Below are 16,230 nucleotides of genomic sequence, written 5' to 3'. Positions count from 1 at the left end.
CCGCGGTTCCGCGGATGAACGTCGTCTGCTTCGAAACCACTGCTGACGCGCAAGAAGTTTCTAGTTCTATCAATTTATTTCCCCGATAATTTTACTCAATAACTTTATTTCACAGCCAGTATGATAATTTACCTTTTATCCTCTTTCTACCCTCGACTTTTCCTCGTCAAGCTCAATGCAAAGCAAATATGGCTATGATGTGAAAACTACACTGCACTAATAGATTGAACCTATCCCTTTACAATCCGAGGCGCACTGGATTTTCTTACAGTACATTGTTAATTCTGATAAAACACTGATTTTCCATGCACCATAAATATTGCAAAAATAACACTGCATTGGCGAAATGGTATATATAAAACGTTTTAATAGAGCTATTAAAACTTATGCCACAAGCTCGGAAGTGTGGTGGCGCAAGGAGTATTAATTGGTAGGAATTAACTTTCTTTGTGGTGAGCTACGCAAACTTAGAAGCAGCTCTGCTTCTAAGTTTGCGTAGCTCACCACAAAGAAAGTTCCTGCTATAGCCTCATCCAGGTTGCGTTGTGTAGAAAGAAGCACACCGCGTACATCAAAATGGCTTGACAGTGAAAGCTGTTCCTCATAATATCTTCGTCAGGGGTGTAGCAAGGGCGTCATGTACGTGCCACCTGTATATGTATGAAAGCCACCTTGTATGCATGGCGCCATTTCTTCACGGTGATGGTGATGGTGACACGATAAAGAAAAAAAATTGGATGTGAGTTTCGACGAAGCCAAACTGGTTACCCCAGAACGCTTACACACAGAAAGTACAAACAGATATGAGAGATGATGAATAGAGTTCAACATGTAGACTCAATGTTGATTCGCCGAAGTGCTCAAGAAATGTGATCACCACTGTCTGTCGATCACCATTTTGCTTCGTAATTAAGTGATTTTCTTTTCTTTCTTTTTTTTTTTTTTCTCGTTTTTTGTCATCTCCACCGGAGCCTCTGCAGCTGCGGAAGCAGCTCGGAAGCATCAGAAGCGGAAGCATCTTTAAAATTCGCGTACAGTAATTTAATATCTAAGCACTTTTTAGGACGAAAAAGGTAGCCAAGTAGATCGTCAGCCGATGCCGAACATGCGGTATCGGTTTTACAGATGGTTTCTCCGCAGTGTATTGTCATCAAGTAAGGGGCGTGTATTGTCATCAAGCAGGCGAACTACCTATGGAGGTAGTCCCCTTTGGATTGACACTAACTGCACGTTACAATCCCACAAGCTAGATACCAACACTCTCTAGGAGAGTTTGCTTTTCGTATACTGGCCATACCATGCGAACAATCCAAACACGGGAGAGTCGCTGCGGAGGGCGGTACAGTCCTGGCAAGCTGGCTAGAACATGACTTGCCACTCACCCTGAATGCGACGGAAAAGTCGAGTAGACGTCAACCAGCCGCGAGAGCACTCCAGAAAGCCGTACAGTGCTTCCTCGCGGACGATGTAGCTACAAAGGCCTGCCCGGACAGCCTGAAATACAGCTGCGTCTGGGCCACCGAAAGCCAGTCGGCAAAGACGGATGCAAACCTGCAACGGTTCTAGGAACCGCACGGCGGCCCAGGAGACAGTCCAGTGCTGAAATACTTGCGTAATCCTGCGCCACAGCAAAAGAAGAACGTGACAACGCCTAAAACAGTGCTCGGCCGTTTCACACATCCCGCAAGACTCGCAACCGTCAGAACGAGAAATGTGAAAACGGCGCAATCGCTCGCGAAGAGGAGGAACGTCGTGGGCTGGCTTCCACTGAAGACTGGCGCGGCGGGCATCTAGCCATCCCGCAGCGATTCGACGCCAAGACAGCTTCGTCGGCACCGAAGGGACTGCGGCACTGGACTGCAACTCCCTGATAGCTGTATAAAAATCGCTGACAGCCCATAACTGGATGTCAGCGTCAGGAAGCTGGAGTCGTAAACGTCTTACAACATCAACACAGACAGCGTATTGATGAGGCAGGACTTCGGACCTGTGCCGAAACCTAGGACTCTCAATGAACCACCTGGTGGCGCATGTCCCAGACAGTACTGCACTAATGCGCACACTGTGTGTTCGGAAGTGTGCAGTGCCTCGAAATAAACGCGCGGCTGAAGTGCAAGACACTTGTCGAACACCACCGACAGGGCTAAACCGCCTTGGTCACGTGTACGGTGCAAGCGGGATCTTGCGACCCACTCCACAGAACCACTCCAGAGAAAACGGAAGGCGTGTCTAGGGACGGCAGTACGGATAGTGGTGGTAGCGTGGCAACGACTCCTAGGAACCACAAGCGACTGTAGTAGCAGGCCACTGGCAGGTGAGCCCGAAAAGTGATGGTCAAATCAACGAACTTATGCTGCCGCAGGTCAGCTTTGCAACTATTAAACACACAGGGCCAATTTACAGTATCGAGAGTGTCCCAGAAAACGTGTCATTTAATTATAACGTAGTGATAATCAAAAAACTACACCACCTAGAATAATGCGGTCAATGGCATTTGTTCTTACTATAGTTTTTGCCACCTCCTGATGTGAATGTCATGTAACGGAAGTTTAATTATGTAAGTTTTTCCGAAATGAAGTCGGAAATTTGCCAACTAAAGGTCACTTTTTTTACCCCACCAATGTGAAGAGCGTGTCAAATTTACTAGAATTAATGATAATTGACAGTAATATTGAGGAGCTATCGTATTGTAAAAAATAGCCGAAAATCATACCTTACGGAGCTCCCAGGCGATAGTGCGCGACGGAATCGTTGTCAGTCCGACGAAAGGAGGTTGGAAACCCAACCCACACCCGCATAGTAGAAAGAGGTAACACAGAATGGCATATCGCATCCGGCCTCGGCTGGGACCATACCTTCCCCTCTCCCAATTTCGGGAACCTCCTTTCGTCGGACTGACAGCGATTGCGCTCAAAACGTCGTAGACCGTTATGGTCCGGTGCTCCGAAAAGCATGTTGTTCGGCAATTTTTGCGATGGGAGAGATCCTGAATATCACTGTCAATTACCATGAATTTGAGTAAATTCGGCACGCTCTTCGTATTGGTGGGGTAAAAAAAGTGACCTTTTACCAAATTTCCGAGTTCACTTCGCAAAAATTAACATAATTAAACTTAGGTTATATGACATGCACATCAGGAGGTGGCAAAAAACTAGTAAGAACAAATGCCGTTGACCGCATGATTCTAGGTGGCGTAGTTTTTTTTTAATTGGAAATCAATGACACGTTTTCTGGGACACCCTGTACATCCCAGTGCATGGGCGTACTGAGAGGGGGGAACTTCAAGGTCGCTTGTGAAAATAGTGCGCTCTTTAGTAATAGGTCGTAATGATTATTCTCAGATGTCATCATAGGAACCTCTGATTACCCACACAGTGCGCACAACGTCCGCCTCCAGAAAAAGATGTGAGGGGGGGGAGTGCTTTTGCCCCCCTTGCAAAAAAATCCTGCGAACGCCCATGTCCCAGTGCAATCAAAAGTCACACCAAGAATTTTGACGTCTGGTCTCACTGGAACCCACAAAGGAGCCTCGCAGGAAAGCTGGAGGTTCAAAAACAGTGCTGCACTTTTTGATTTATTTAGTTTTGACCATGAAACAGTTTCGTAATCTTCAAACGCCTTCAGAACAGGTCCTAGGGAACACTCGCGAGAAAGGATTACAGAAATGTCGTCCGCGAACGCAAAAACAGGTGGAGGGCATTCATTGGGCAGTGCCAATGTAACGAGAAGCGAGCACACTCTCTAGAGTAGAGGGTTCATGGGGACGGCGAGAGAGGACATCCTTGACGGACACCATCAGTTACATCAAAGAGGGATGACAGGCCGCCAGCAACAGAGAAAACGCTTCTTGCGCCCCTATACAACGTTTCCACATCACCCAACCAGCAGAGCGGGGGCATGACCCATCCCCATCAACTCCGTGGCTACGTCCGCTAGGCGCTCAACCAGCAGGGATGTGCACAGGATTTTCATCTCGAGAGATGTGTGAACGCATCTGCTGGTATTTCTGGCTTTTTGTTTTGTTTTGTTTTGTTTTTCGATACTGCCACAGCGATTTCCAGGTTCATGAAATTATGCTGTTACCGAGACCCACTGCAGCTTGGTCAACGAGCTATGATCAACGAGTGCACACCGTCAAATGTAAACGATGACAAGCATACAACGTCAGCTCAATGGTTCCACTGAAAGATGTATCAAAATCTAACGTTTGCAATGTTTTCTATCTCTCGTCGTCGGGGCAACATCGCTTGCGGTGTTGTTTCCGGGAAGATTTTTTTCTATTGATCTACCTCTCGCATTGGAGGCGAAAGGGAGCCGGAGAGTAGTACTATTTTTGAAATGTGATGTAGGCAAGCTTTCGGTTGTCCCATCCTACAGTTGGCAATACGTCCTTCATATTTGGTGAAGGGCCCCTTGATAACGCGGTCCGCCCCCTGGTGGGCCGTGTCTTAGAATGCGCGGCCGTAAAACGGTCGTCGGGGCAGCATCGCTTGCGATGTTGTTTCCGGGAAGATTTTTCCTAAGATCGTTAGAGCAATCTCCTGATAGGTAGCTTTCCTGCTTGGTGACAATACACAGCAATCTCCTGCTTGATGACAATACACACGCAATCTCCCTTAGAAGCGTTGTTATCCTGCGCGTCTAGTGTAAAGGAGCCTGTCCTGCGGCAGCTTAAGTTTGTTGATTTGCCCATCACCTTTCGCGCTCATCTGCTTGTGGCCTGGTACTATAATCGCTTGTGGTTTCTAGGAGTCGTTGCCACGCCGCCACCACTAATTCGTACTGCCATCACTAGGCACGCGTTCCGTTTCCTCTGGGGCGGTTCGGTGGAGTAGGTAGCAAGATCCCGCTTGCACCGTACACGTGACCAAAGCGGTTTAGCCCTGCCGGTGGTGTTCAACAAGTGTCTTGCACTTCAGTCGCGCGTTTATTTCGAGGCACTGCAGACTCACGAACACCCAGCGTGTGCATTAGTGCAGTACTCTCTGGGATGCGCTACCAGGTGGTTCGTTGAGAGCCCTAGGTTTCGGCCTAGGTCCGAAGTCCTGCCTCATCAATACAGTGCCTGTGTTGATGTTGTACGGTGTTTGCGACTCCAGCTTCCGGACGCTGACATCCAGTTATGGGCTGTCAGCGATTTTTATACCGCTATCCGGGAGTTGGAGTCTGGTCCCCCAGTTCCTTCGGTGCCGACGAAGCTGCCTTGGCGTGGAATCACTGCGGGCTGGCTAGATGCCCGCCGCGCCAGTCTTCAGTGGAAGTTGGCCAACGATGTTCTTCCTCTTCGTGAGCGACTACACCGTTTTCACATCTCTCGCTCTGACGGTTGCCCGTCTTGCGGGATGTGTGAAACCGCAGAGCACTGTTTCAGGCGTTGTCGTGTTACTCTTTTGCTGTGGCGCACAGTAACCCAGATATTTCAGCTGTCGACTGTCGCCTGGGCCACCGTACAGTTCCTGGAACCGTTGCCTGTTCCGTGCGTTCAGCGTAAACAATTGGTTTTATTAATTACCGAGATCAACTTTCAAATTTGGATCCGTCGTTGCCGGCTGGCTTTCGGTGGCTCGGACTTCGGAGACGCAGCTATGTTTTAGGCTGTCAGGGCAGGGCTTCGCAGCCACATTGTCCGCGAGCAAGCACTGTATGGTCTTGTGGAGTGCTCTCGCCGCTGGCTGACGTCTACTCGTCTTTTCCGCCACGTTCAGGGTGAGTGGCAAATCATGTTCTAGCCAGCTCGCTAGTACCGCACTGCACTCCGCAGCGACCCTCCCGTGTTTCGATTGTTCGCTTGGTACGGTCAGTACAGCGCTCTCTCCTAGAGAGTGTTGTTATCTAGTTTGTAGGACTGTAACGTAAAGTTAGTGTCTGTCCAAAGGGAACTACCTCCATAGGTAGCTCTCCTGCTTGATGACAATACACACCCGAATATTTCAGCTGTCGACTGTTGCCTGGGCCAGTCTGTATCATTAACCGAAAAGGAACTTTTCTTCAGAACCGGTGCGCCCAGAACGGTGACACGTGTGCTACAAAGGTGGTTTCCTTTTTGCTTTTTTTGCTCATTTTCTTCAATAAACGTAGTTGGAAGTTAGCGCCCGTCCTGTCTGTTCAGTCAGGCTTTTCAGTCACATTCACAGACGGTTTTCACTCCTTTTGCTAGCGCAAGCGGATCGTGCCTTTTCTGCCATAAAGTCAGCTTTGACCCCACTGTTTGTACGCGTCTGTTAGGCTTTTCTGTGACTTCCCTCAGACGATGGCCGGGTGAGCGCTTGCCGTCGACCTGGGAGTTCCCCTACGGCGCGTTCTACCATGGATACACCGGATACCGGCATGCCCGCGAAGGAAGCCGCAGCGACGTCCAGACACACAGAACCGCAAGTTACGAGACCAGTAGAAGAACCTGTAGCCGAGGATGGGAACCTTCGTGTAGTGCAAGGAAACGAGACCGACACTGACTCGCGGATCAGCGACGACGTCATGAACGAAGCAGATGATTCGACGGATCCCCGCCTGGCACCGTAAGCGTCAGCGTATCCGTGAACGGCGCCGTAGCAGCAGCGAGGACACAGTCAGGAGTGTCGTCTTCCCTTCGCTCAGACATTTCGAAGCCCCGCACTGTGCTCTTCCGACCTTTGGGAACGGACGAAAACGTGAGCGCAATACAACTCAGGAAGTTGGAAGAGTTTCTGGACTCTGAAGCGCCAAACGAGGTAGTAGAAGCACGTGTAAACACTGCAAAAAACATCGTCGCGGTGGATGTCAAGTCAGATGGTGCGCTGGTTCTACTTCTACGCTTGACACGCCTGTGCGGCACCAAGGTCACTGCCTTTCTGCCGTCTCCACCCAGTGCAGTCACATGACTCATATACGTGAAGGATACTTCCCTCTCTGATCAGCAGCTCAGTCAGTACGTACGTGCATCAGTACCAGTGATGAATGTGCATCGCCTAGGAAGGGAAGGCACACTTGTAAAAGTGTGTTTTGCCCGAGGCCCTCTTCCTGACAGCATTCTTGTCGGCGGAGTTAGGGTCCCAGTAAAGTCGTTCAGAAGTCGACCCATTCAATGCTGGAAATGTGGACGGTTCGGCCATGTAATGGCATCCTGCTCTCGCAACGAAGTATGTCTAAAATGTGCGGGCAGTCATAACACAGGGGGCTGCATGGAGTCCAATGCAATGAAATGCGTCAACTGTGGCAAGAACCGCTCCACACTTGACCACTCCTGTTCAATAACGCAACAAGAGACAGCGGCTTATCGATATAGCTTGGAGAAGAAAGTGGGTATCCAGGCGGCACGGAAAATTGTGCGGGACAAGAAAGGCAAGAGAGCCAAAACTACTGCCAGCAGCAGCCACCACAGAGGTAGTACATACCAGAAGCACGGTCAACTCCGAAGGGCAGACTCTTTACAGGGACGCCTTACAGGTGGGCGTCCAGCGCAACTAACGTCGAAGGATGCTCATCCAACAGAACCTAATCCACATCGCCCGGAATTACCGCGAAGTTCAAGACAGGTCTCCTGCCCGACCCCTTTGAATGACAAGAGTTCATCAAGATCGGACCCAACCACTGAACCCTTACCCAGCTCTCAGTTGTCTCGCGACGTAAACCCCAATTATTATTGAACCCTTACCCAGCCTTGCAACCTTCATTAATCTGGCTTTCATGACCTTGAGAGTGCTTGTCGGCTGCGAATTGATTCCCACAGTGCTGCGGTCACTCCTGCCCTGACTACTCCCCTGGAACAGCCACTGACGGAGCTAGCCACTGGCAACAATCGTTAAAGCTATCAGCTCGCCTCTCTCATCATAGACAACGCAACCTCCAGGATGATGCCCAGTTCAAAGCTTCCGACCCTCTGGCACTGGAACTGTAACGGTGCTCGTTGGAAAATGGCAGAACTGCTGCTTAGGCTCAAGAAGCACCCAGTGCCTTTGTTAGCACTCTGTGAATGTGGCATAGCGGCAGCAGCTGGAATCACAGGCTACAAGAAACTGATCGCTCCGTTCATCCCAAGTTACCCTACTGGGAATTGTGCACTCTTCGTTGGGAAAGATATTGTCTATCACGAGATTGACCTCAGTGTCGCTTCTGCCCAACACGCAGAATTCGTCGGAGCCCGGATTACCATTCGTAGGCTCACCATTGATGTTGTCTCTGTGTACCTCCACCCCAGAGGGTCTGTGGTTATTGCGGACTGCATACGATACATTCGGAGTCAGTGCCCCGGCCGGCTACTCATCTGTGGAGACGTTAACGGACAGAACGCAGCATGGGGAAGCACCCGTACAGACAAGAGGGGGAAAGACCTCTTGAAAAGTAGCGGACGACCTGACACTTATCTTAGCAAACGACGAATCGGCAACGTTTTTTCGGACCCCTAACATGCACAGCGCACTGGATCTATGCCTCCACTCTTCGGCCCTGACGCTTACTTGGAGGGTTGAATCCGATACGTGGGGAAGCGACCATTTCCCCGCTGCGGTCTACATCCAAGGTACAGGAAGCGTGGCACCAAGGGCCACGTAAACCCAGTACAACGTCCCGTATGGGACAGCTTCAGGAAAGAGATGGAAATTTGTTTGCAGCCGTTTGCAGATGCACGCTGCACTGAAATCAAGAAGGCAACGAAAGCAGTAACTACGAGGAAGACAGTACCGACGCCAGATCTAAAGCTACTTAACCTTCTTGCAGCACGCCGGAAGGCCCAGCGTCTACTCCGTCGGTCCCCTTCCCGCACACACCTTATCAAGTACCACCGTATCAACGCGGTCACTAGAAGATACACTATCTGTTTGCGAAGGCGTCATTGGGCTTTGTTCGGTGAAACACTGGACTCCCGCACCCCCAAATCACTCATCTGGCGGACCATAGATACGTTGACGGGGAAGGCGAGGGAGAGCCTCCTGTTTCAGTCCCTTGCAAGCCGAATGGCTCTCACTCCAGAAGCAGTAGCAGAAGCGTTTGCGGACACTCTTATGGGGCCTCTTCCCTCTCCCTCGGTTCGGACGGGCCTTGCCATTGAGGAAAGCTGTCATATCCTAGATAAACCGTTCACACTGGCTGAATTGAACTCTGCGCTTCTACGGTGTCGCCGTCGCAGCGCCCCTGGGTCGGACGCGGTCTCCTGACAAGCCCTGAGGAACTTGGGGACCGGAGCTTTACAGCGCTTACTGGAATACCTTAATGAGGAGTGGGTTTCTGGCACGGTGCCGTCATCGTGTGAAGGATCTTGCAGTGTGAAGAAATGACTGTACGACGAAGACGAAGAAAGCAATGACTGTACGACGAAGACGAAGAAAGCAATGACTAGAAGAGGAAGATGACCTTTCTTTGTTTTTATCATTTTTTCTTATGGGCTCGAACGGTAGAACGTTGTATCTGTACTCGTAGAATAAATATGCTGTTCTAGAGGTAGGAGTTCTTCTGCTAGGATCCGGGCGCGACTTTACAAGGAGAAAGGTGGTGCCGAAACCCGGGAGAAAGAGAGACGAAGGACCCCTAACCATCTTCGAAGTATCAGTGTGTCAACGGCTAGGCCTACCGCTTGAAGATGGAACGCATGGAATGCCTAAAGAGGCGTCGCCAAGGTCTGAGAAGTGCGGTAACTCGAACCGTAAGAGAAGCTACAGAGAAGCTTGGCGACGTAAACCTTGCAGAAGAAGACATCGAAGTACGTGTTGCTAGGATAAAGAAACAGACAGAGAACTTAGAGAAAGTGGACGCTGAGCTGGAGCCTTTGTGGTCAGAGGGAGACGTCGACGCGGAGCAGCAAGAGGGCTTCAAGTATATCGACGGGGCAACTGCATTGCTCGCACGGCTACAGTTCAGGCTCGAGCGAAATTCTACGGCCATAAGTCGGACGTCAGAACGTCAGTCAGGGTCGAGACAGTCGGAGAACGCTGGAAGGATGAACCAGCACGGGAAGCTGCCGAAGCTGGATCTCGTCAAATTTAACGGTCAAAGGAGGGACTGGTTCGCGTTCTGGGAGCAGTTTCGCCAAATGGTCCACGACAATCAAAGGCTATCCACGTGCGACAAGTTCCACTATTTAAGAGCAGCGCTTACAGGGGAGGCGGCATCAGCTATCGCGGGGTTGCCGCCGACGGAGAGATGTTACGACGATGCTCTGGAGATCCTCAAACGACGTTTTGGGAACGAGACGCTTCAGATTGAAGACCACATGAGCAGACTTACTAACCTGCAACTGGTGAGAGCACAGCACGATGTGAGAGGATTGAGAAAGCTATACGACGGAGTCGTGTCACATGTGAGAGCATTGAAGGCACTGGGTGTACCCGAAGAGTCGTTCGCATCCATGCTGTATTCAATTATGCTTCGACTAGTACCTCAAGAGTTGGTGGTCGACTTCAACAAAGGGGCATTGCAGGCAGAAGCTGGAACAACGAGCCAGAGCAGGAGCGGCCAAGAAGCCGGCGACGACAACACCTCAGCGCGTGCAAGCAGCCAGCATGTTGTCAAACTGAATAACTTTTTGGTCTTCCTCAGCGTTGAAGTAGAGAGTCGCGAAAGCTCGATCTTTACGCGTGAGGGAGACAGGGAAGAGCCGGCGGGATCACACAAAGACAGAGAAGTTAAGACACACGCGAAGAGAGCCAAGAGGCCGTCATCGACGTCAACGTTGCTTCACACAGCAGAGGAATACTCGGAATGTTTTTTCTGCAAAGCAAAGGATCACAAGACGGCTGAGTGCCAAGCGACGGTTTCAGTAGAAGGAAAGCTAGGCAAGCTCAAAGAAGGAGGGCGATGCTTCAGGTGCACCTTGTCCAACCACGTATCCAGGAGGTGTTGGCGTAAAGTAGAGTGCAGTAAGTGTCAAGGAAGACATGGTGCTTCTGTGTGTAGTCCCAGGGGAGACAGCTCGCTCAGCACAGACAAGTCGACGGCGAAATCGTCGCAGTTCAGTTTAGAGCTGACTCGACGCACCAAAGGCCCAGAGACTATGCTACAGACAGTAGTCGCTTGGTGTAAAGGTCCGGGGGGAGTGAGCAAAGGCAAGATAATGTTCGACACGGGCAGTCAAAGGACATTTGTTACTCAACGAACCGCCCAAAATTTGAAGTGTGAGACAGTCGGCCAAGAACGACTGAAAGTAGGAGTCTTTGGGGGACGACAAGAAGAAAGAACGTTTCGGAGAGTATCCATAAGGCTTCTCAGTCTACAGGGTGGCAATGAGTACGACATGGAAGCGCTAGTCACCGACGTCATCAGTGGCCAAAACACACCTACGCCATGCTCCTTCATAATCGACAAAATGAGAGCGAAGAACCTTCCAGTCCAGCAGCTGGTGTGTCCAGAAAATGAAGAGGAAATACAGGTTCTCATAGGCACCGATCAGTACGGGGATCTAGTGACCGGAAGGATTGTACGACTAGGCAGCAGCATAAGAGCAGTGGAGACACGGATCGGCTGGATGGTACATGGAGTGTCACCTAGAACAGGGACAATTTAGGATTGCAATCAAACGTTGCTGCTCCGACTGTCCATAGACGAAGACGAAGGGAATTCGACGCTAGAAAAGTTTTGGCAGCTCGAATCCATTGGCGTGGTTCCAGACACGGATGACGAACAAGAGAATCCGGTACTACGTCGGTTCTTCCAAAGTGTGACACAAAATGGAGGGCGCTATGAAGTTGCGCTCCCGTACAAGTCGACGCTGAATTTGGGAAACAACAAAGGAGTGGCACTGAAGAGGCTCACACAGTTAACTAGGAGATTGGCTCGCAACGAAGAGTTGCTGAAGAGGTATGACGAAGCGATCCGGATGTACAGTGATAACAGCATGGCAGAAAGAGTGGTTGACGAAGTTGACGAAGGACAAAGCGTCGTGTACTATATGCCACATCAAGCCATTTTGAGAGAATCTAGTAGTACGACTAAGACTAGAGTGGTGTTCGATTGCTCATCCAGTTGCGGCTCAACAAAATCGCTTAACCAGTGCCTAGAAGCTGGACCGAATTTAAATCCGGACATCGTGGGATTACTGCTGAATTTCTGGGTCCATAAGATCGCCTTGGTGGCCGATGTAGAAAAAGCCTTTTTGCAAATAACCGTGAGGGAAGAGGACAGAAACGCCTTACGGTATCTGTGGTATGAGACAAAACCAGAAGCGGGAATGCCACTACCACCGGTAGAAAGCTGGAGGATGACGAGGGTTCCCTTCGGCACGACGGCAAGCCCGTTTTTACTCGCGGCTACTTTGCGCAGCCACTTCAAGATGATGGAAGAGGAATATCCAGAAACAGCACGACTCCTTAGTAGCCACATGTACGTGGATGATCTTATAACCGGAGCAAATGACGTACAGGAAGCACAGAAGATCGCAAAAGAAGCGACGGCGATCTTGGAACAAGCGAAAATGAGGCTGCATAAGTGGGCAACAAATCATAGCGACGTGCGCGAGTCCCTTCAGGCAGAGTCGGGTGAACGAGCATTGGGTGATCCCAAGGATATGCAGAAAGTTCTAGGAATATCGTGGTTGCCGGACACGGACGTTTTAACATTTGGCATGAGCGACTTGTGGAGTCTACACCATGAAGGTGGCGACACGAAACGACGTGTCTTGCAGATCATAGCCCGCCTATATGATCCACTGGGAATGTTGGCGCCGTTTACGATCCATGGTAGAATCCTTTTCCAACTGTTGTGGAAGCGCAAGATTGGATGGGAAGACATTTTACCTACAGACCTTCAAACAACGTGGATCCGGTGGGGCTCCGAACTACAGGATCTACCAGACATAAGAGTACCGAGGTACTATGGCCGAGACAAGGATAAAGACGTGGTACATACAGAGATACATATGTTTTGTGATGCGAGTCCTACAGCGTACGGTGCGGTAGCGTACACAGTTATGGAAGACTCTTGTGGAACAAGAACCGCAGCGATGCTGATGGCAAAGTCAAGGCTCGCCCCAATAAAAGAGCTGACAATACCTCGACTGGAGTTGATGGCATGTCTAGTGGGAGCAAGGCTTGTCTCCTACATCACTGAAAAGATCAAAATCAGTCCAGTTCGACTTCACTTTTGGACAGATTCCAGAATAGCGCTTTGCTGGATACGTGGGGATCCCCAGCGCTGGAAGCAGTTCGTGCAAAACCGGGTACAAGAAATTCAGAGGCTTACTCAAATAGATGGATGGAAGTATTGCAAGGGCAAAGAAAACCCAGCAGATCTACTGACCAGAGGAATGCAAGCAAAGAAGATGACTGAAAGCGAGCTGTGGTGGTCAGGACCAAGCTGGATGACTCGAAGCGACAGCGAATGGCCTGTGTGGAACATGGACGATGACCTTGAGAGAAACGAATTGGAGGAGAAGAAAACAAAAGTTCTGCAAATGCTGACTACAGAGACGGAAGATGTCATAGAGATGGAAAGGTACAGCTCTGTGAGAAGGTTACATCGGGTTGTGGCCTGGATTTTGCGATTCAGAGGGAACGCTACAAAGAAAAGTTACACTACCGGACCCCTGACAGCGCAGGAGTTGCAACGTGCCGAAGAGTGTTGTATCAAATCTGATCTGTGCAAGGGAAAGCCTTTCCAGAAGAAATAGCGGCTGTGCTGAGTAACAAGCCATTACCAACATGGTCAACATTGCAAGGCAGCAAGTTGTTTATTGACACCAATGGCGTACTGAGGGTAGCAGGTCGGCTACATCACAGTGATTTGCCGTATGATCAGAAACACCCCGTCGTCCTACCAAAGAAGAATCATTATGCGGAACTGCTGATCAGGCAGTGTCACTGGGATCTGCTTCATGCAGGAGTAAGAGACACACTCGTCCAATTAAGAGAAAAGTTCTGGATTGTGCACGCGCGACAGTTGATCAAGAGCATCTTGAAGAAATGCGTCGTCTGCCAACGATACAATGTAAGGACTGCGAGACAAGAAACGGCTCCTCTGCCGTCAACGAGGATGACACAGTCAGAGCCGTTCGCAGTAACAGGACTCGAGTTTGCCGGGCCACTGTGGATAAAGGCACAACGTTCAGCAAAGGAGGCATACTTCGTAATTTTTGTGTGCGCAGTGACCAGAGCCGTACACCTTGAACTTGTAGAAGCAATGTCAGCGACCGCGTTTCTACTGGCGTTCCGGCGGTTCGTAGCGCGGCGAGGAATACCCAAAGTTGTCTATAGTGACAATGCCAAGGCTTTCCGCAAGAGCAACAAGGAGATTAGAAAATTATGGGATGTGACACACGGTCATGAAATCGAAGAGAAGATTGCTGAATGGAGAGTAGAGTGGCGGTATAACGTACCATATACCCCATGCTGGGGCGGCTTCTACGAACGTCTATTACGATCGGTGAAAGTCACCTTGAAGAAGACGATCGGCGCAAGATGTCTGAAGGAAGCCGAACTCAATACCATTCTCACAGAAGTCGAAGCCGTCCTGAACTCTCGTCCAATAACATTCGTGTATGAGGAGGAAGGTACGCATCCACTGTGTCCATCGGCATTCCTGACGGGAAAGCGATTGACAACGCTACAGAACACCAAAGCTAGCGATGTACCAGAGAGCAGTGGCAGTACTCTACAGATAATGTGGCAGAAACGGGCAGAGAATTTGAATACCTTCTGGAAGAGATGGTCCGCGGAATATCTCACGGAGCTCAGGAACTTTCATAACAAAAGCAAAGGAGGACAACGTCAAGTGGATGACATCGTGATCGTCCGCGATGACAGAAAGAAGAGACAAGGATGGTCGACGGGACAAATAATACGAAGCTTTCCAGGCAAAGACGGAAAAACACGGGCTTTCGAGGTCCGCATGTCAGATCGAACCACAGTGCTACGGCCTGGAGATCTGCTATATAAACTCGAGGTGTAATGTACTGAACATTTCTTCGGGGGGGGGGGGGGGGGGGGTGAAGGATCTTGCAGTGTGAAGAAATGACTGTACGACGAAGACGAAGAAAGCAATGACTAGAAGAGGAAGATGACCTTTTTTTGTTTTTATCATTTTTTCTTATGGGCTCGAACGGTAGAACGTTGTATCTGTACTCGTAGAATAAATATGCTGTTCTAGAGGTAGGAGCTCTTCTGCTAGAATCCGGGCGCGACTTTACATCGTGGAAGCATGCCGTTGTGATCCCAGTCCTGAAATACGGGAAACCGAAGGAGAACCTATCGTCATACAAGCCGGCATCTATGACGTCGTGTATCGCTAAAGTAATGGCGCCCCAACCAGGCGCGCCCCCATTGGTTCCTGGAATCCAAGGGCGCTTTTTCGGACTGTATGACATGCTTCAGGAGGGGGTTGAGCGCGACCATTACCATCCTGGAGTTCTGTTCGGCAGCGGACAGTTCGAAGAGCGGAGAGGACTGGCGATGCAGGCTGCCTTTTTGGACATAAGGCTGGCGTTCGACAGTGTTCAACCCCAAGTAGCAGTAGCGTGCCTCCGTGCAACGGGCATAACAGGACGGACACTGTGTTTGGTGGCGAACCTATTGAGTGATCGCACAGCCCAAGTTCGTTTGGGCAATATTTGGAGCTTTCACAGGCCTATAGGAGGTCTCCCGCAGGGTAGTGTGCTGAGCCCGATATTATTCAACGTGGTCGTGAGGTCCTTGCCTGGGTGCATACCATCAAACGAAACCAACCATATCTCTGTCGATCTATGCGGCGACGTTGTTGTGTCGGGTGTAAAATGGGACGAATGAAGTCGAAGATGGAGGCTGCACTTGAAGCCGCCTCAACGTGCCTCGATGGGGTACAAACAACAACTTTATTTTAAGAGGAAGAGTGGGGAGGTTCATCGCCAGAGGCGATACTCTACCCCATTGCTGGTGGGGATGTGGGGAATAAAATAATGAGCCCCTTCACAATAACGATCGAAGTCCGATGGTGTCCAGAATTGTCAAAAGCGCTCTGAGCGCAGATCGTTGCTGGGCTGGATTGGGCCAGGAACCAAAGAATTTCGATAGGAAGAACGGGCGAGAGTCCAGCTGACTAAGAGACTCGGAGAGTGCGGTTCGGGAAGGTTGGTAGTGGGGGCAATGAAGAAGAATGTGCTCCAGATACTCAAGAGCACCACAGTGGCAGCAGGTGGGGGGAGTCAACTTGTCTCAAGCGGTAACGTCACTGAGCTGTAAAGGCCACATCGAGCCGCATTCGGTGGATTAATACAGCATCTTGACGAGAGGTGTTTCGTGGCATGCGGAAAGCGAGCGTTGGATCAACTCTGCTCAACATAGATGGGGGGGGGGGAGA

At 50.2% G+C, this 16,230-nt stretch overlaps 2 protein-coding genes across 2 annotated transcripts; both read left to right on the top strand.

Moving 5' to 3' along the window:
- The first annotated feature begins 9,550 nt into the window (after nt 1-9,550).
- Nucleotides 9,551-13,570, top strand: LOC135391407 (uncharacterized). The gene is made up of 2 exons (XM_064621990.1): nt 9,551-11,383; nt 11,471-13,570. The coding sequence occupies exons 1-2, from the start codon at nt 9,551-9,553 to the stop codon at nt 13,568-13,570; spliced, it is 3,933 nt and encodes a 1,310-aa protein (XP_064478060.1).
- A 362-nt stretch (nt 13,571-13,932) lies between these two features.
- LOC135390708 (uncharacterized) lies at nt 13,933-14,847 on the top strand. The gene has a single exon (XM_064620924.1). It carries the CDS (start codon nt 13,933-13,935, stop codon nt 14,845-14,847), a length of 915 nt encoding a protein of 304 aa, XP_064476994.1.
- Nucleotides 14,848-16,230: the final 1,383 nt, after the last annotated feature.

Source organism: Ornithodoros turicata, chromosome 1 (genome assembly GCF_037126465.1).
Source record: "Ornithodoros turicata isolate Travis chromosome 1, ASM3712646v1, whole genome shotgun sequence".
Lineage (NCBI taxonomy): Eukaryota > Metazoa > Arthropoda > Arachnida > Ixodida > Argasidae > Ornithodoros > Ornithodoros turicata.
Note: the sequence above shows the minus strand (reverse complement) of the source record. Positions and strands in the feature narration are given on the sequence as shown.